We start from the raw sequence: 20847 nt of genomic DNA on the forward strand, positions 1-20847 counted from the left end.
TCTTGTGGTTCCCCAGGATTTTAACTAGTCACTGTCATTAAGAGTTTGCCAGAAGTCAAGAGTATGCATACATGTATTAACCCTCCCTGACCTTCCAAAACAGTAAAATACTCAATACACAAATAGTAAAATACATTTTAAAGAAAAAAGAGTTCACAGATAAAAATGCCTACCACAGATGAAGTTTAGCAGGGAAGAACCTGCCAGAATGAAAATGTCTTTGTCAGCATGAGAGACAGCCAGAGAAGGGATTATTTGCTTTACAAAGACAGGGCAGAGTATCGCCACAGTATTGCTACAGTCACCGAGAAGGCCTTAACTCTTGTGGACATCAATCATGCTCCCACCCCTGACTTTGATTTGTGTCCAGAAGCAAATTAGAAGTTAATGCAGACACTGTAGGATAAGAGTAACATGATCCCATGGGTGTGTGCCCAATAACATCCTTGCTGCTGCATTATGAACCAAATGCAGCTTCCCAAAACTTTTCAGCGATAACCCAATGCAGAGAGCACTGCAGTAATTCATTCTTGATGTGCAACTGAGGTGTGTGTCACTGGAGTCAGGTTTTGCTAATTGTACTTAAGACTTACAATATGTGCACTCCTTGTACAATTTTATCTGCTACAACAACTAAGGACAAGAGAGTAACGTGCAGTGTCAACATCTGCATATTTTGAGACTATTAATGACAATTACAAAAACAATTATTTTTAGTTACCACGGTGGGGTAGGGGGAAGATAAAGCTAAATATGGGGGGAATTGCAGTGTGGCTTCAGAAAAGGAAGGAATATTAATAGTGCATAGAGATATATGTGTAGAAGTTAGTGGCACATGCAAAAAGCATAAGAAGAAAAACAAAGCAAGCATCATGCAAAGCCCCACCATTCTATGACTGCAGCATCTAAGGCGGAGCAGTTCAATGCCGAACTTTTTATGTCTTGCAGAGCAGATCATTAGTAATTCACTGTAGGAATAACTCCGTTATAATCAAGATGAAAAATGTTGATAAAAGCGTCTTCCACCCTAAGTATGAATAATCCACGTTGCTAAAACAGAGGCAGCCAAAGTCTACTCAACAGAAAAGCTGACAGTCACTACCTTGAAATTAAAGGAATTTCTCATTCTTATTGTAGCAATCAATGCACAATATTAAACCCTAATGCCAATTACCATGCTGAACATCCAGAAGCCATTTTGTCAAATCTCCATGCATGGGTGTAGCCTCAAAGCTATACTCAGAACTAACAAAGCACACTGCAACATCTTCACCAGCTTTTTGCATCTCTGAATAGACTCCATTATTCCTTTCAGAAAGCTCTTTCATAGGTTGACAGTCGAGGAGGGGAAAGCCACATGATTCTAAAGCCTTGTGTAATATTCTGTTGGTGCAGGCAGTAGCAGCAAAGCACACCATCAGTGAAACAGGATCCAGCAACACAATAGCTTAAGTATTCAATCACATCAGACCTTCACTGCTGACTCAATCGTCCGATAGGGATTTCCTTAAGTGGGTCAGTAATGCTTCAGAGAGAAAAAGCACAGACTCATAGGAAGCATCACTGGTCCCACGCCCTGATTTCCCATATTTAGATAAATTTACTTTAACCCCTCATGAAGCTTAATGTATTCACCCACTGACTTTTTTTTAGCCTGGCCTACATATTGCATAACAGCTACACACAAATAGCTATTCTTCTCCAATTAGAAGCCCACACCTAGGAACTGGGAAGTAGCAGGATAAAACACTACAGATGCTTGACACTAATTCTATGCAACACTCTTTACATGTGAAATACCATTTTGCTTGACCTGTACTTTATTAATCAAGTTATAAAAGGAGATAGAAAGTTAAGCAGCATCAAAGTGAAATAATATATTGAAGTAGGTAAGAGGAAGATATATGTGAATGAAAACAGAATAAAAACAGGAAGGCATAGGAAAATAAGACTGGTGAAAGCTGTTATGCAATGAATATTCTCACAGAATGCACACACATATCACCAAAGACACTGCTGAATGATTTAAAGGAGAGGTGCTTTAAAACACAAGTTCACCAATAGTATTTCATACACCTAGAATCTGATGGAACTCAGAACAAGAGGGTGAAGAGGAATTGGGCAGAAAGTCAGACAACATAAAGGGGTAGTTCAGGGGTCTGCAACCTTTAAGACAAAAAGAGCCACTTGGACCCGTTTCCGAAGAAAACAACAACTGGGAGCCACAAAACCATTGCGACATTTAAAACAAATATATCTCCGGAGCCGCAATCTGACAGCGGGAAGGTGACGTCGGGACGGTGCGTGACTAACGCACGCACCGCTCCCATGCGACGTCACAGCCAGTACAGCGCCCGCCACAGTGGGGAGTGTCGGGGCGCACAATGCGCCTCCTCCCCTCGCTAGTATCCGCCCCGGAGCCGCAGCAAAGGTGTAAAAGAGCCACATGCGGCTCCGGGGCCGCGGGTTGCAGACCCCTGGGGTAGTTCATTAGGAGGAACTGTTCTGCCCCAAATGACAGACACAGGAATTGAACAGAGGACATCCTTTGGCACTGCTCAAGGGGTTGTCTTGGCTGAGAAGGGACTGATGGCACTGAAGAGCAGCCATACTCCTTAGAACAAATCCACAAACAGATCTCAATGGGATGTTGAGGAGACACATATGGGTGAGGAAGCTGGTAGTAAATGGAAACTGTTCAAAGCATTGTAAAGAAAAAGCTCATTTCATAACCACAAAAACTGGGCAATTGGTTTCTCAAAACAGGCATGGAAAATACTTTGAAATAAATGTATTTTGTTGTTCACATATGACCATGTTCAGATAGAGTTTTGACATACGGCTGGTACAATCATCAAATACCAAGGCTGCAGGAATACTTTATGAGACCAGATTAGAAACAGTTTCTTAAGCAAACTGGATGGATAGATCAGGAAAATGTCTTTAGGTTTAATAATACGATACTGGCTTCAGGAAAGCAATTCACCTACATATGATCTAACTATGTGAGCACACACCCACATCAATCACATGAGACTCATGAATTTCATGTGGCCGGGGCAACCCAGCCAGATTGGCGGAGTATAAATAATAAAATTACTGTTATTATTATCTTTCCTCATACTGAAACAGAAAATCATAACTATTCCATTTAGATTAAGTGACTACACCAGATTGCAAACTAAAATCTTGGGAAGAAAATAATGATGAAGAATGACATGTCATGAACAATAGTGGCCACTAGATGGAAGCAATAAAAAGAAGATGAAGACTTTGCTTAAGGTTACTATTGGTCAAAGTCCAACAGTAACCTTTATCATGCTTTTATTACATTCCGGTTACTCCGCATTTAAAAATGTTTTCAAAACAGCCTGATTTTAAATGATTAAAGGTTCATACATGTCTGGCTTTAGCTGAAAAAGCCTGTACAGCTTCAGGTTTCTTAAATTAAAATCAAGGTTAGATTTTATTTTTATAGAGAGTTCAGACCTAGCTACTTCAGAGTAAAACTTGCATACAAGGCAGACCTCAGGGTTCTGGACACATTGTAAAAGATAATGCTTAAACCCCTCCTGCCAATTCTATTGTTCTGAAACACTAGCTATTGAATTTATTGCATCTCTTTATGGAATATAATATGGGCACCCTCATTATTTGTGTTGTGACAACTGTACCATACAGTTTTTCACCAGGCACAGAACTCTGCATCCTGAATCTCAGCTTGCTCTACACATAAACAAAGCTTTCATAAAAGTTTGCTTTTTAAAATTGCTATGGATCAAATCGCAGGGACGCGGGTGGCGCTGTGGGTAAAACCTCAGCACCTAGGGCTTGCCGATCGCATGGTCGGCAGTTCGAATCCCCACGGCGGGGTGAGCTCCCGTCTTTCGGTCCCAGCTCCTGCCCACCTAGCAGTTTGAAAGCACCCCTAAGTGCAAGTAGATAAATAGGGACCGCTTTCTAGCGGGAAGGTAAATGGCGTTTCCGTGTGCTGCGCTGGTGCCGGCTCGCCAGAGCAGCTTCGTCACACTGGCCACGTGACCTGGAAGTATCTCCAGACAGCGCTGGCCTCTTAAGTGAGATGGGCGCACAACCCTAGATTCGGACACGACTGGCCTCTACGGGCAGGGGTACCTTTACCTATGGATCAAATAGTAAGAGGAGCTCTGCTGGATCAAACCAAAAGTCTATCAAGTCCAGCATCCCCTTTCGGACAGCAGCTAGCTGCCTATGGAAAGCCCCAAAGCAGTGGCTGATGGAAACTGTATTCCAACCTGGAAGGCACCAGTTGCCTACCCCAGATTTAGTCTTGAAAGTTGTACTGCCTAGCAAAGTGTCAGGTCCCAGAGTCAGAAGCAAATGGGCTTCTATGCCCTCCATAGGACTTTGACCCATATAAGCATAGGTAATAGGACTATAGACAGCTGCCTACACCAAGTGAGACTATTGGGCCAGATAGACTGGAAATGCTTCTCCAGCATTCAGTGGCGTAGCGTGGGGGGTGCAGGGGGGGCCGGCCGCACCGGGCGCAACATCTGGGGTTAGGGCAAATCCACAGGTTAGGGGGCGCAAATCCACGGGTTAGGGGGCGCAAATTACTTGCCTTGCCCCGGGTGCTGACAACCCACGCTACGCCACTGCCAGCATTTCAGACAGGGAGCAAAACTGGCGCCTTTTGCATATGCTCTCCTACTAAGCTCTGTACAGAAACAGTCATATGAAAACAAGTTTGCTTGCCTGCTTGTTTTTTAACAAGAGTTTCATATAGCTCTCTAGCCATACATTTTCAGATATCTTAAAAACATGAATACAATACTGTATAAAGAAATAGAACAGACTATCTTTAAGCAGACATAGAACAATCACCTTAAATCAATATATAAATGTGGAAGTAGAAAAGGTATATGTAACTTAAATATAATTATGTATAAATAGATATGTTTTACAGCAGGAAGAAATTTCTACATTGATCAATTTTTCCAGGCTGCATCAGGATTTTATACAGGTACTAAATGGGAATCAATGTTTAATTCAATTTTTTCTCTGTCTTCTATCTCTCCAAAGTACGTATTCTTTCAGAATCTCTGCTATATTCCAAATTCTAGCTAGCTAGCCAAGCAGTGGTGGTGAAGCTCACCTCCATTTCTGAGTTGCTAGAATTCTAGATACACTTGGAAGATTCTGTATTAACTCTAATTGCCATCCACACAACCTAGTAGTATTGTCAAAGGCTCTAAAGGTATAATATGATTAATCATGAAGGATATCATATATTATATTTCTTTTTGCACAACAATCTAATTTTGGGTAGTCACATCAGATAGGTTTGAAATTAGCCCTTTGTGTTTTCTATCTCCATTGTGTACACACAGTTTACTTGAAACCTTTTGGGGAATCTTAGTAGAAAAGCAGCCAATAAAATAAAATAAAGTGCTTGATTTACTAAGTGCTGCTTTGTGGATTGACTTTTTAAAAAAAATGATAAGAGAGAGCAAAGTACACAAAGTCCTGAATACAGTATTTCTAGAAAGTTATCTGCCTCAACTCCAAGGTCCAAGGAGAGGCAAAGATAGTATCTCACTGGACTGACTCCTTCAACATAGCTAAGACTTCAGTCCATGTCACAGGGCTCAATTGCAAAAATATATTTATTTCAACATCAGTTAGGAATTTCTCTACTGCACCAGTAGAAAAAAGTAGTTCTTCAATCACATAATAAAGGGTTAATGTCGCTTGCCCACTAGTTACCAAACAGTTAGGGCAGAAGTCTTTGGGCTGTAACCTCATGGGATAGTTAAGCTAATACATTCAATTTTTGATTGAATGTATGTGGAGTTCAAAACACCCATTTGAGAGAACAGATACTCATTTGAAAGCCCATGGAATAGAGAAGCAGTTTAGAATGGAGACAAGGATGACTACCTTCTCTGTATTATGTTGCTTCCTTGTGTTATATTCCCACTTCCAAAGCAACTTTATTTTTATTTTAAAAAGTGCAATGAGATTCTTGTATATGATATGTACTTTGCCCCCTCAGGAAAATGCAGGTGTGCTTGCTGGAGGTGCCCATCTCTGGTGTTTGGGCCCGGGATATTCTGTGCCTTTCCCTGTTATAAACATAACTGAAAACTTGTTTTAAGCTTTGCTTATAGAATAGTTGGGCACACTGCAAAGTACAGTGCCAAAAAGACTACAACAACTCACCACCTTAATTTAACTGGAGCTATTTTAGTGCTGTGTGAGCTGTTTTGGTAGTGTTTTTTTTATTTAAGATTCAACAGTAACAAGAAAAACCACAGTAACTACATCCGTTCATTACAACTGCCCATCTTTAACAATAATTGACAAGATATAGAACATCACTTTAACTTACACCAAGTTTCATATTTAACTTTTATCTCTTTAGCTGTTTCTTAGCAGATCAAAAGGAAAAGGACCAAAGAAAAAGGGTATGGAGGGAAAAAAAGAAATAGAAGAAAAAGAAAAAGAAAAGGAAAGGGGTAAAAGAAAAAAAGAAAAAAAGGAAAAAAAAAGGGTTAAAGGAAGAGTTTAAAAAGAGAGAAACAAAATAAACACATTTGACTTCTGATTAGACTCATTGTATTATTGTTTCTATTATTTTTTCACACAGTTCTGGATTATTGTATTACTTTATTTGTTTTCATCAGATACCAAAACACTATGATTTTAAACATCCAACACCATTAATCATGTTGACTGAGGTTGATGGGAGTTGAAGTCTATCATCTGAAGGGCCACAGGCATATCCCTACCACACAGGCAGCCTGGCCACATGCATTTCCCCCCATTGCTGAGGCTCTTTTAGATGTTGCTATGTGAGTTTTTGGCTTTGTTGACTTTATAGCCTTTTAAAAGAATGTATTTAGTGTTTCCATTCTATTGTATATTATTTAACACTGGCTTGAGTGCAAAATATGCATCCTATAAATGTTCTGAATAAAGAAAAGTACATTTGATTTTCCAGGAAAGTTGTTTAATGGAAAGTTCGCTCCTTCTGTAACTTCATAATACCCTTTGAAAAATCAACAGCTGGTTGCTTATATTGCCACACGAGCACCAGATCAGATATTCAGACCCAAATCAGAATATTAAATGTTTTAGCCGTGTGACTTTAATCTGATTAGGAACATTATCTTTATGCCTAACCACTATACAAGAACACAAAAAACCCAAATCATAGTTCAGTTTTAGTTTCAAAAACCTTTGAAAACTAACATCACATCCAGTCATTATCTTCAAGATCAATCCAACAGCATCTTTTACCATTGTATTTTTAACAACCACTACAAGTTCTTCCTACTTTAATGCTTGTAACAATCTATTTTTAAACTTTACCATTAGCATATGATAGCTTGCTCAAAATGGTTCAAACTCTTATTTGCTGGATATAATTGATGTTGCTTATTTTCTGTATTGCCACGCATTGATTCCAAGTATCACCAAGCATTTCTTTACTGCTACATTTGTAAAGTGCAGAGTCTTACATAATCGTCATTTCACTCATTATACCCATTCTTATATCACAGGTTACAATACTTAAATACGATTTTCAGTTCTTGAGGACATCAGCATCTGTTTTGCCATATAAATGTCACTGAAGTGTTTAAGCAAAGCCCCTGGAGGCTTATCCATAACCACACACCATTATTAACTGCTAAGGAACAGAAACCATACCTTGTGCTGTTCAATTGCATCTATCCATTGTTGTCTATGATCTGGATCCTGAGCCCGTAGATACCAAACGCTATCATTCACGCTAATATCAAATCTGCACTCATCAAAATCATGGGGCTGTGGAAGGAAAAATGGAAGGTCATTATAACAATAAGAATTATACATAAAGGAGATAACTTGTGGCACCCTGTCGTTTGCCATGTTTTGGGGGGACGGACCTCATTGTTTCCCAGCCAAGTTCATACCTGCTTGGTTTTGGCAATGCTGCCACCCCAGATACTCCCAGACCATTCAGTGGGCCCAAATCATGTTAGTTAAACCTGATTTCACCAGCTTCATTTTCTTTGACAGTCTTAACAGTCCTTTAACAAACTACCATATACCAAATTAGGCCATCAGTTTATCTACCCCTGTACTGACTACTGTGACATGCAGTGGCTCCCTACAATCTCAGATAAGGCCTTTTCCATAATTTGCTGCTTTAACCTTTATAAACAAAACAAAACAAAACAAAACAAAACAAAACAAAACACCACACAGGTATTTTCATTTATTCATATTTATATCCAGCCTTTATCACAGATACCACAGCAGATGACAATTCACATTAAAAGACCCAATAAAAGTTAATCATTATGTTTCATATCAGTTGCTATATTCAGCCAAACTGAGATAATCATGATTATTAATGTTGCACTGTCAGGATCCAACCAAGAAAAATCAGAGTATAGTACCTTTATGAAATAGAAAGGTTAATGAAGCAAACTCTGAACATTAATGAAGATCTACAAAATAAGTTAACTGCATGAATAGAATTACTACTGAAAATGCAGTAAGATTTACTGACACATTTAATATCCTGTATTTTTGACCGAGACACCAATCTCCAAGGCAGCAACAATTCAATAAAAACCAGAATGCAATTAAAAACCAGTGCATAGAAACATACAACACCAAATCAATGAAAGCAACAGAAACCAATTACATTAGAGGTTTCCCTTTAAAATGGTATTTCTTGATTATGATGAAAGCAGAAGGACTTCAGCATACAGCAGATTCACGCAGAACACTCCTTCAGCCCCACAGCTTAAAATGATCCCTTCAGACCATCATGGGAAGGGAAGTATTAAATCAGTGGTATGCAACTTTTCATTAGAGCAGAACCTTGTGTTCTCCAGATGTTTTGAACTCCAATTCCCATCAGCCCCAGCCAGCACAGCCAGTGCCAGGGGATGATTTGAGTTGCTATATGAAACATGTGGAGAGGACCAGGCTATGGGAAGGCTGCACTAGAGTGAGCAGGAACATAATAATTATGCCTTGCAGTGATGTTTGTTTTGATTATTATTTAATTTCTATACTGTTTAATATATTAACAATTTCTCTTAACTGAAGCAACAACAGATATCTTAAGCAAAAATAGTTACATATAAAAATGTTACATTAACACAAAGTTACTACTATATATAAACTATATATAAATCAGTATTAATTGATTTTTGCTTCTGACACACCCTCCCTCTAAGCCTCCAGGTTCTCACTAAGGGTCCAGACCCTTGAGGGTAAGCAGCAGTAGCATGATTAATTATAGCTGTCGTATTATACAAATTGGCGTGCCACACAATACAAAAGATTGTAGTCTGTTTCATGTAAGAGCCAATGGTGCAACAGCCCCCTCCCACCTCCTTTTACATAACTGCATCACACGTCAGTTGTGATCAGTTTGTGGACCAGGACAGAATGTCCTCAATGGTAGTTTCTCTATAAGGTTATTTCCCATAACCCACTACTTCCTTAAGAGCTTTTACTTATATGTGCCCTGAAGTCCACGATTATTCAAGGTTCGCCAGTGAAGGTTTCTATTAAAAAACACAACAACTTGTGAGGAGGGGGGAACAACCCAGTATAATTAGATACAGTAGCACTGTGGTAAGAGAGGTACAGAAGACACCAGATCTCAGAAGATTGCATAGTAGCAGCACAGATTGCTCCTGATTCATGAAAACCTCAGGAAGTGTTGTAAGCCAGGAAGGGTTTTTAGATGCAGAGTTTCATGCAAGCTTAAATGTGGCTGCTTGGAAGATGACACTCACATGCCATAGTTCGCATTTCCATACAATTGGCCAATACTTATTTTGAAAGATGAAGCCTCAGCACTACAAAATCTCTTGTAAGTTTGTCAGAGATGAAATGCCATCTCAACTACTTGTGCAAACTGTCTACTTGCCTGAGCACCATAATATGGAAGCCAGAAGCCGAGCGATATTCCAATTCCCCTTCCATGAAAAGAAAATCTGAAAGCATTTTTGGCACCAGTTCACTTACAAATCATTATTGGAACTAAGTCTCATTCAAACCTCATGGAACTAGTAATGCAGTTGTTTCTTTGACAGGTTCATAACAATGAGCACTGCTTATTTAGAATTTCAACATCACAATTGACATTTGCCACAGGTCAGGTAACAGAATGAGGAACAGCCTCAGAGTTGAAGATTCTGCCTTCCCGCAGCTGAAGGAGAATTGAAGTGAATCATTAATAGATTTATTAATGTAATTTTTACAATGGAACTTTCACAATGGAACAAGGATGGTGATTGCTTCCAACTAGGGATGGTTAGGATTTTGCTGTATGACTATCTTTACCCAAATCTTTGGCTGCAAAGACATATCTGTAGACTGCTCTAGGCCTTCCAGGATGCCTCTCTAAGTCTAAAGGACGAGTTGCTAGTTTGCAAAAGCAGGGTGTATCTTTGTAAATCTTAATCTAGACAAACACAGGAGAGGGAGCATTTAGATCAACAAATAATTTGAAACTGCCTGTGAGTGACTATCAAAGCCAAGCAGAAAACAAAATCTCAATGCACCACATGGCATTCTTTTTTACAAGCTCAACGTGCAATAAAGCCTACCATTACATGCTAGAGTGGTGCCCCGCAAGACAAACGCCTCGCAAGACGGAAAACCCGCTAGATGAAAGGGTTTTGCGTTTTGGAGACGCTTCGCAAAACGAATTTCCCTATGGGCTTCCTTCGCAAGACGAAAGCCCATAGGGAAATCTCCGGGACAGCGGGGAAGCGCAGCGCGTCTTCCCCACTGTCCTCGGACCTCCTCCGAAGCCTGGCGGGGGGGGGGGCGGAGAGACCTCCTCCCGCCTCCAGGCTTCGGAAGGCTGCTCCGAAGCCTGGCGGGGGGGCGGAGAGGTTTTTTAAAAACCTCGGGACAGCGGGGGACTTCTCCGCTGTCCGGGGCAATTTTAAAATGCTGGCGGGCGGCAGCGAAGGCTTCGCTGCCGCCTGCCAGCATTTTAAAATCGCCCCGGACAGCGGAGAAGTCCCCCGCTGTCCCGAGGTTTTTTAAAATGCTGGCGTCTTCCCCGCTGCCCCCGGACCCCTTTTGAACCAAGGGGCGGCAACGCGGAGAAGCGATCTTCCCCCCTCCGCCCCTTGCTTCAAAAGAGGGGACAGAGGGGAAGGCGTGCACGTCTTCCCCTCTCTCCCCGGACCCCTTTTGAACCAAGGGGCGGCAACGCGGAGAAGCGATCTTCTCCCCTCCGCCCCTTGCTTCAAAAGAGGGGACAGAGGGGAAGGCGCGCCTTCCCCTCTGTCCCCGGAGATTGCGGGGCAGGCAACGGGGAGAAGCAATCTTCTCCCCGCTGCCCCTTGCTTTAAAACAGGTCCGGGGACAGAGGGGAAGGCGCGCGGCGCTTCCCCTCTGTCCCCGACGGTCTCCTTAGGAACGCATTGATTGATTTTCAATGCATTCCTATGGGAAACCGTGCTTCGCAAGACGAAAAACTCGCAAGACGACAAAACTTGCGGAACGAATTAATTTTGTCTTGCGAGGCACCACTGTACTTGTAATTTACCATTTAGCATCAGCCCTATTTGAAGGGCCAGTGAACTTGCTAATTCATGCAGCCTTTCTTCCTCCTTTTCCAGAAGTTAAAGTATGTTTATGACACCACTGTCAGTTACTGCAGAATCATGACTAAGGCTACAAGAAACATACAGCTCAAGTCCCCAGTAGGGCTGGGCGATACCAGCTTTTCAACATCGCAGTGTTATCACTAGCCAAACATTGCGGTTTGGCGATATATCACAATGTTGAAAAAACCAAAATGCATTGGTCTCTGCCCACAAGACACTGGGTGAAACTGCCCCACCTCTGGTGGCTTCACTCAGGCACTTGTGGGCTGGGACAATGAAGTTTGTTTGCGCTGCTCAGCTGGGGATCAGGAACATTCCCCTTCCCCAGCTGAGACAGCCTCCGTGCTAACTTTGTTGCGGGGAGCAGCAACCACGCTCCCCTCAGCTGAGCAGTTTCACTGAGCCCCCACCCTGCCACTGGCTGGCCTGGGGCTCTTTTAACTGCGTGACTGAGGTAAGGGCAGCTGCCCACTCCTCAGCTGAGCAGTTTAAAGATGCAGAGGGAGGAACAAGTTGTATTGGCTGATACAGCTTGTTTCTACCTTTGCATTGTATGAGGGCAGAGTGGGATAGCGGTTTCACTCAGCGATATATCGCTGGTGAAACCGTCGCCGCTCCTGAGTCCCTCTGCCAGCAGCGCCCACTGGAGGAAGGAACTCTAGCCAACGCTGCGAGCATAGGGACTCAGGAGTAGTGGCGGTTTCCCCAGCAATATACCACTGAGTGAAGCTGACATCATGGCCTGCTCCTCATACCGGTCCTGGGTGATATATTGATATACATGTACTGCCCAGGCCTATTGCCCAGTGGAGTATTATTGCTCAAACTTCCTAGTTTGAGAGGCAACTGTCTGTTAAATTCACCAGTTGAAGGCTCTGAGACCATGTCCTACCCAAGGGATATATAATTCCATCACTTTTTGTCTAGCAGTCCTGCCACTTCCGATGCTGTATTCTTTGGAAGCTAGTAGCTTTGTACGGTGGATTACCAATGCTGTTGGGAAATGATTCTGCCAGGCAGATTAATCACTGATTTCCTGTTCAACCAGCAATAAACACAGCAGGCATACTGTCAGAATTTTACTTCATATTCAAACACAATTACTGCTGCTCTTCAGAGCTTATTTTACAGGCCCCTGCACATAGCTGAGTTGTTTAACTTTACTTTTCTGTCTGAAAAATGGTCCCCAAAGAATATCCTTTCTTCTATCTTTTAAAAAGGTCTGTTTCAGAGTCTGGAAACCCTATAGGTGACAGAATATTTAAGAGTCTATAAAACACAGCTCCATCTACATTAAATATTAAAAATAGAGGATACAAAGTTAGTCAGGTCTAGGAACACAAAAGATATTGCTAAAACTCATCTTTTACAACTGGATTTTATAATAATAATAATAATAATTTATTATTTATACCCCGCCCATCTGGCTGAGTTTCCCCAGCCACTCTGGGCGGCTCCCAATCAGTGTTAAAAACAGTACAGCATTACATATTAAAAACTTCCCTGAACAGGGCTGCCTTAAGATGTCTTCTGAATATCAGGTAATTATTTATCTCTTTGACATCTAATGGGAGGGCGTTCCACAGGGCGGGCGCCACTACCGAGAAGGCCCTCTGTCTGGTTCCCTGTAGCCTCACTTCTCGCAATGAGGGAACCGCCAGAAGGCCCTCGGCGCTGGATCTCAGTGTCCGGGCTGAATGATGGGGGTGGAGACGCTCCTTCAGGTATACAGGACCGAGGCCGTTTAGGGCTTTAAAGGTCAGCACCAACACTTTGAATCGTGCTCGGAAACGTACTGGGAGCCAATGCAGGTCTCTCAGAACCGGTGTTATATGGTCCCGGCGGCCACTCCCAGTCACCAGTCTAGCTGCCGCATTCTGGATTAATTGCAGTTTCCGGGTCACCTTCAAAGGTAGCCCCACGTAGAGCGCGTTGCAGTAGTCCAAGCGTGAGATAACTAGAGCATGCACCACTCTGGCGAGACAGTTCGCGGGCAGGTAGGGTCTTAGCCTGCGTACCAGGTGGAGCTGGTAGACAGCTGCCCTGGACACAGAGTTAACCTGCGCCTCCATGGACAGCTGTGAGTCCAAAATGACTCCCAGGCTACGCACCTGGTCCTTTAGGGGCACAGTTACCCCATTCAAGACCAGGGAATCCCCCACACCAACCCGCTCCCTGTCCCCCAAAAACAGTACTTCTGTCTTGTCAGGATTTAACCTCAGTCTGTTAGCCGCCATCCATCCTCCAACCGCCTCCAGGCACTCACACAGGACCTTCACCGCCTTCACTGGTTCTGATTTAAAGGAGAGGTAGAGCTGGGTGTCATCTGCGTACTGATGAACACCCAGTCCAAACCCCCTGATGATCTCTCCCAGCGGCTTCATATAGATATTAAAAAGCATGGGGGAGAGGACAGAACCCTGAGGCACCCCACAAGTGAGAGCCCAGGGGTCTGAGCACTCATCCCCCACCACCACTTTCTGGACACGACCCAGGAGGAAGGAGCGGAACCACTGTATGACAGTGCCCCCAGCTCCCAGCCCCTCTAGACGGTCCAGAAGGATGTTATGGTCGATGGTGTCAAAGGCCGCTGAGAGATCCAGCAGAACTAGGAAACAGCTCTCACCTTTGTCCCTAGCCCGCCGGAGATCATCAACCAGCGCGACCAAGGCAGTTTCAGTCCCATGGTGAGACCTGAATCCCGATTGGAAGGGATCCAAATGGTCCGTTTCCTCCAGGCGTGCTTGGAGTTGTTCAGCAACCACCCGCTCAATCACCTTGCCCAAGAATGGTAGATTTGAGACTGGGCGATAGTTGGCCAAATTGGCCGGGTCTAAAGATGTTTTTTTAAGAAGCGGTTTAATGACCGCCTCTTTCAGCGGGTCTGGGAAGGCTCCCTCACAGAGGGAAGCATTCACCACCCCGCAGAGCCCATCGCCCAGCCCTTCCCGGCTCGCTTTTATCAGCCAGGATGGGCAAGGATCAAGGAGACAGGTGGTCGGTTTCACTTTTCCAAGCAGCCTGTCCACATCCTCGGAGGTAACAGACTGGAATTGATCCCATGTAACAGGACCAGACAGAACTCTAGCACTCTCCCGCCCTGGCCCTGCTCCCACGGTGGAGTCTACCTCCTTCTGAATCTGAGCGATTTTATCTGCAAAAAACTTTGCAAAAGCATTGCAGGAGATCTTGGGGTCCCTACCAGGCCCCGGTGGTACAGGTGGTTCCGATAGATTGCGAACCACCTGAAAAAGTCTCCTGCTGCTGTTTTCTGCAGATGCTATGGAGGCAGCGAAGAAGGCCCTCTTCGCCGTCGCCATTGCCACTTGGTAGGCTCGACGTTGAGCTCTAGCCCGTGTCCGGTCTGATTCAGAATGAGTTTTCCGCCACCGGCGCTCTAGCCGTCTCAACGATTGTTTCATCACCCTCAGCTCCGGGGAAAACCACGGGGCTGTCCGGGCTCCATGCAATCGGAGAGGGCGCTTCGGAGCCAGACAGTCAATAGCCCTGGTTAACTCCGCATTCCAGCGTGCCACCAGGGAATTTTAGACTTTGGCTGCATTCACATGTCATGCACAGCCATTCTCTAAAAGACAAAGGTGTGTGATTCAATTTGTTAAGAAGTTGCATGGAATTGTATCCAATGTTAGTCATGCTCAGAGTAGACCAAATGAAATTAGTTCTTCTGAGCATCTGACCTAGCAGAGTGTGTAGAAAAATGCATGAATGCAGAACCTTTTCTTCCTTCCTCTTTCCCCCTCTCCTCAAGCTTCATCTGCTCCAGAGAAATTGGCCCTTTTGCACCTCTGCTCAGTGACCAGTTGGCCTCTGCTGTTTAGGAAGCACATATTTTCCTCATGTTAGTGTTCTTTTTCTTTCTTTCTCTTTCCCTTCCATAGAGCTCTGGCACTTGAGCAAACTCAAGAAGGCACTACAAGTCTTGGATTGAAATTAACGTGTTAATTTTGTTTCCTGAATTTCCATATCGAGAACTATTTTAGCTGGCAACACTGCTTGGTATTTAATGTGCTCCCTAGGTTGTTGTTTTTTGGTCACTAGTAGAGATTTAGGGTTGTTTTCAATATTAGTTCCTTTGAATAGTTATTAAAGCTTACTACCAATATAACCAATTCATAAACACCCCACCTTTTGTAATTGGACCTAAACTAAAGTACCTAATGAACTGCACCTAATTTCCTCTTCTTTTAGTATTTAAATCTTTAATGGATGCACAAAGCACACCACAGGTTATAAAAGTTCAATTTTTGCTAATACTCTTATTAGCTCTATTAATCAGGTCAAACACACTACAGGAACAAAGAAATTCAAAGGATAAAAATTAATTATGAACTAAGAACCTTATTAACATCACAATCACGGCTTTCACGAGGTACATACAGCTCATTCGGGTGACACGGGATGACATTTCATTGCTATTATTTTCAGTTCATTTCAATGTCTATCACTGCAACTATTGGTCACATTTACATGCAACATTTCTTAAACACAGCGTAAAGTGACATACATTGAGGTTCCGAGGTGTCCCATCCAAGCACTGATAAGATGCAAACCTAGTTAGCTACAGAAAATACTGCTGAGTATTTTGCACTGATACCATAATTCTGGCCCACTTATAACCACATAGGTATATGCAATACTGAGATTAACTTTTAAAAGATGCATTCTTAACAACATTGCTTTCTTTATCAGATATACAAACCAAGATCTCAATTCTGAGTGGCAGTCCTTACGTAGCAAAAGCAGACCCATCCATGCCCAAGAGGGAGATATCAGTAGGGGGACTCAAACAGCCCACTAAGAATGCTCAGTGTGCACTGAATCCTGGCTTGAACAACAGCATTCCACACCACAACATTTTGTTGTGTGTGACACTTGTAGCAAGTTTTAGATAGCTTTCCAGTCTACTTAATGATCAGATAATCTTGCACTAAAGTCCAGCGCATTGGCCAAAATAATGTCATTCTTCCAATAAAGTTTTCAGTTTGCTTATTGGAATCCCTTCTTCATTCAAAACACTGGTCAGAGAGCCAGAGAGGTTTTTGTACAAATAACTTATTACAAACTGAGACAGTGTTTGTTGTTGCTGCTTCAGTCAATTTCCCTTTCCAACCGCAGCCCCTAGGTGCGATATTGCTCTGGAGGGTCCCCTAAGTTGTAAGGGCAGCTTTTGTGAGATGTATGAGCAGGAAGTGATTGGCTGTAATGTCCTGGTGCAGACAAAGAAGACAGTCTATATCTTCTTTGTACCATGTAATGGTCAAAAGACTGAACTTTGCATCAGAAGGTACCTGGTTCAAATCTTGTCTCTACCATGAACTTACTAAAGCTCCCCACCCCACCTCAGAAACTGTCGTCTGCAATATGACTTAAATATGACCTGGCTTACAGAACAGGTATGAAAACATGGACATGGCTCCATGGACCAGGTTCTTATTAGGTTTATACAAAATCTGACAGGGCTATCCACTTAGCAATCACCTGAGGTCACTATGGCAGCACTTCAAAGCTCTTTGCTAAAACAGAAGATGAAAGCTCAATTTAGGCAGTTAAAGGCAAACCCCTTCCTGATGACAAGCGGTGTGTACTGAACACCTTGCTAAAACGAAGGGTTGCCCCTCCATTTTAGTATAGCTTTCAATGCAAACCCCTGTCATCAAGAAGGGGGCTTGTATTGAATCCTGTCGAACTGAGCAGAATGTAAGTCTCCTCTCAACAGCTGATGAGCGGGAGATTAAATCCTGCTGCCATGACTACACATGCCAGTTCCCTGAGGAATTGAAACCCCCACCCCGGCTAATTGGAGTGCTGTCAGCTGATGGACAAGTGGGCGTGCTTAAAAAAAAGAAACCAGCCTCAAGGACAAAACTAGAACCCACGGCAAACCAAGATTGGCCCATGGGCCAGAAGTTCCCTACCACTGCCTCACAGCACTGTTGTAAGGACTGCAGCTACATAACGTATGTGAGACATTTTGAGCACTTGAAGGCATTATCCAATTGTTAAGCATTATCATAGTTGTTTTGAAGTATGTGATTTTTCTTATTCCAATAAGCCTTAAATACTGAACCTTCTTGCACCTTCCCATTCTCATTCTGCACACGTGACTAAAAAACAGTTTTAACATTAAACAACAAATACTCAGCGAGGAAACATTTTGCAACCATGGATTTATTTTTCAATGCTTTCTATCAATATGTTATTTTGTGTTTTTTAAAAAACTACTGGAGGGAAACATTTTTTGGCTGTATTGCAACGGCAAACAGACCAACAACTCCCCCCACCCTTCTATTTTACAACCCAGCAACCATGTTCACTCAACCCAAGCAAATTTTTGTAAAAACACCACAGTGCTTTTAGGGCTAAATGCAGCTGTAACATTGTGCGTGTATCAGGAGTTTCAAAGTCAGGTTCCCACAGTGTTGCTTGCCACGGAGAGTGAGCCTTGTACTCAATCTGGAAATGACAGAGAGGGTGGAAACCACCCTGGCAATTGTGCAATGATCCCTGCCCCTCCCTGGCTCTAAAGTGGGGAGGAAGGATGGAGGTGATTTGTCTACTATAATCAGAATGCCTTGACCATGAAGGCCTAACCAACTGCAAAGATTTCGAGAGATGAAAGGGAAACAGAGAGGGGGAGTCTCCTTGGTGCCTCTCAGTTAAGGTGACTGGAGTATCATGACCAAGCAGCAGCCTGATTGGCAACTGCTGCACAAAATAAGGAATGGGAGATTGGATGCTTCTTGACTAAGGAATGTTATTTGTGGGGGGTGGGGAGGCACTAGATTCATGCTCCAAGGTGTGGATCACCTGACCCTTCTCCCCTTTTAAATAAACTCCCCCCCCCCCCCAATCTTAATTTACAGGGCAACTGAAGGCACTCCAAACTATAGCAATCTATGGTATATCCCAATATCCTCCCAATACTTAAGAGAAGCTTTTCAGGGGCTGCACTGAGTAGGAGGGATCAGTAATAAATAGGTGTCCTGCCTTTCACAAGTGGAGACGCCTCTACTAGTGCCAAGTCACCACTGGGGACAATCTTAATTGGGCTGTTACACTCTGCTTTGTACCATTCACTCATGAGCAGGAGGGTCCCTATTTTCACATTTGAAATTATAGAGGGCATATCACTGCCAACAGGTTATCTTCAGAGATTCAGTTGCCACACAAAGTTGGTTTGCATTTGGCATCTACATCTTAGTAGACCAGATGCAGTTTAAAAGGGTATTTTTCTTTTTTTTTTTTGTGGTGGGAGGTGAGTTTAAAACTATAAACTACATTTTTCCTTTAAAAACTTTCAAAGCAATTGCTTCACAGCTATTTCCCCAGCTTATAAAGGAAGCAAACCTGTGCCTCTGCTGTAAAGAAATGTGCAGTGCAACATCTACTGTGTTTATACAGAAGATTTACTGCTTCCACTACACTTCCTCTCAGGTTCCACAGCAATTCCTAAACAATAGTTGCCAAGCCTTCTCTAAATAATCAGAAAACAATCAGGTCAAGGAAAGAGAATCAGAAACCGTACATCTGTTCGCAATTGTGAACAATTGTTGTGAAGGGGCATGTTCCACCAGTGAGGTAGTTTCACAAGTTGCTTCAAAGTTACAGGGATTGGAGCGTTTTTAAGTAATAGTCTAAGAAGATGCAACACAGGGCTTCTGATTTTTAAAAGATGTAGTTGCAATGTTACCAAATTATATATTCTTGCAAAATCATAAAATTTGGTAGTGTGTACTTAACGAAAATACAACATCAAACACTGCTATATGTGACTATGGCTCAATACTAACCAATTTATGACACAAATATTACATTTTATTATAAACAGCAGATAAAGATCTGTGAAAAAAATTCTTTCAGTATCAGAAAGAGGGATGGTGTAACTCTAGCATATCAATCTGAGGTCTTTAAAATGTAATTTTAACCTAAAACATTTTCTTCATGTCTGGACAGTGAATCTGCAGCAATATGGTTTTCTAAATCCTATGCTACAATAATTTTCTCACTTAACATTCTAAATGACAAATCTGAACAGTACAGATTGGTATCATATAAAGTTGTTATGGTACTAATGGAGGAACAGCTGAAGCTAATTATTAACTAGCAGTGCATATAATCAAATATGGGATCCGCCTGCTTTCAAAGACATAGAAACCAAAGAGATAAACTGACAGGAGCCTCTTTATTGGGTTTTTGTCCTAAACAGTATGTGGGAACAGGGTGCACAACCAATGCAGGATTGAACCCTGCCCTCCTGTCCATCAGCTGAAGTCACCAGTTATATCATCTATATAATCCCAGGGATTATTCAGGAAAGAAGAGGGTTACTATTAAACTGCTTTAAATTACTGCCATGCTACAGGTAGCTGTTGCTGCAACTTTACACTAGCTACCGAATATATTTTAGGATGCAAACTCCATGGCTGTTTTTGCAAAATCATAAAATTTGGTAGTGTGTAGTTAATGAAACCACAACAGCAAACACTGTTATATCATCAAATGACTACAGTTCAATGCTAACCAATTTTGAGACATTGCCCATCTGTCAACCATGCGAAATCATAATTATGTTGTTTCATGGCCACCCACCTGCCAATTTAGGCTGGTCACAGTAAGGATCTGGTCTGTGGAGTTTAAAAATGTTCCCCACCCCTGATGTAAAAGAAGCCCCCAATAAATGGGGCAACAAGACATTTTAAAGTGTTTTTGTTAACACAAATATTTACAAATCAATGAATGGCAAAATCTTCTTAGAAAACATATCTTCCCCACTTTTAAAAGAGACAAGCTGCTGTTTCAAAAGTGGCTTGTCTCCTTGGCAGCAGAAACACTGCACGAAAAAACAAACAAGCTCCAGCTGTATATGTGGTTCTTACACATGCGATTCAGGTCTCTTGAGCCTGGCTGGACAAGGCTTTTTTTTTTTTTAAGCCCCATGATACACTTTAAGAAACATGTGATGAAGCCACCTGAAGCCTGAATCATACTTTAATACCAAGAGCACGAGAGCTGCTAGAGCATGGGTGCTTCCATGCAGATCTGCTGATGAATCAGGAAACAATCATGTGGTCACTTGATATGCTGGTCTTAAGATGGTTTCAGAATTATTGCAATATTGCTCTTAGGTGTGTACACTGGTCACAAGATTCAGTTCAGACTATAATTTGGTGCTCTAGAAAACAGTCCATTAGCGTCCATGGCACTA

The 20847-nt window shown here is 42.5% G+C and overlaps 1 protein-coding gene across 3 annotated transcripts in view; it reads right to left on the minus strand.

Annotated features, from left to right (window-relative positions):
* The window catches only part of CERT1 (ceramide transporter 1), a 53100-nt gene that overhangs the window by 21590 nt on the left and 10663 nt on the right, over positions 1-20847 (minus strand). For all 3 annotated transcript variants that reach the window (XM_028749284.2, XM_028749282.2, XM_028749283.2), the window contains exon 3: positions 7696-7812. In XM_028749284.2, the coding sequence (XP_028605117.1) occupies positions 7696-7812 (117 nt within the window). The remainder of the gene's footprint in view (positions 1-7695; positions 7813-20847) is intronic.

Source organism: Podarcis muralis, chromosome 11, assembly GCF_964188315.1.
Source record: "Podarcis muralis chromosome 11, rPodMur119.hap1.1, whole genome shotgun sequence".
Classification (NCBI taxonomy): Eukaryota; Metazoa; Chordata; class Lepidosauria; order Squamata; family Lacertidae; genus Podarcis; species Podarcis muralis.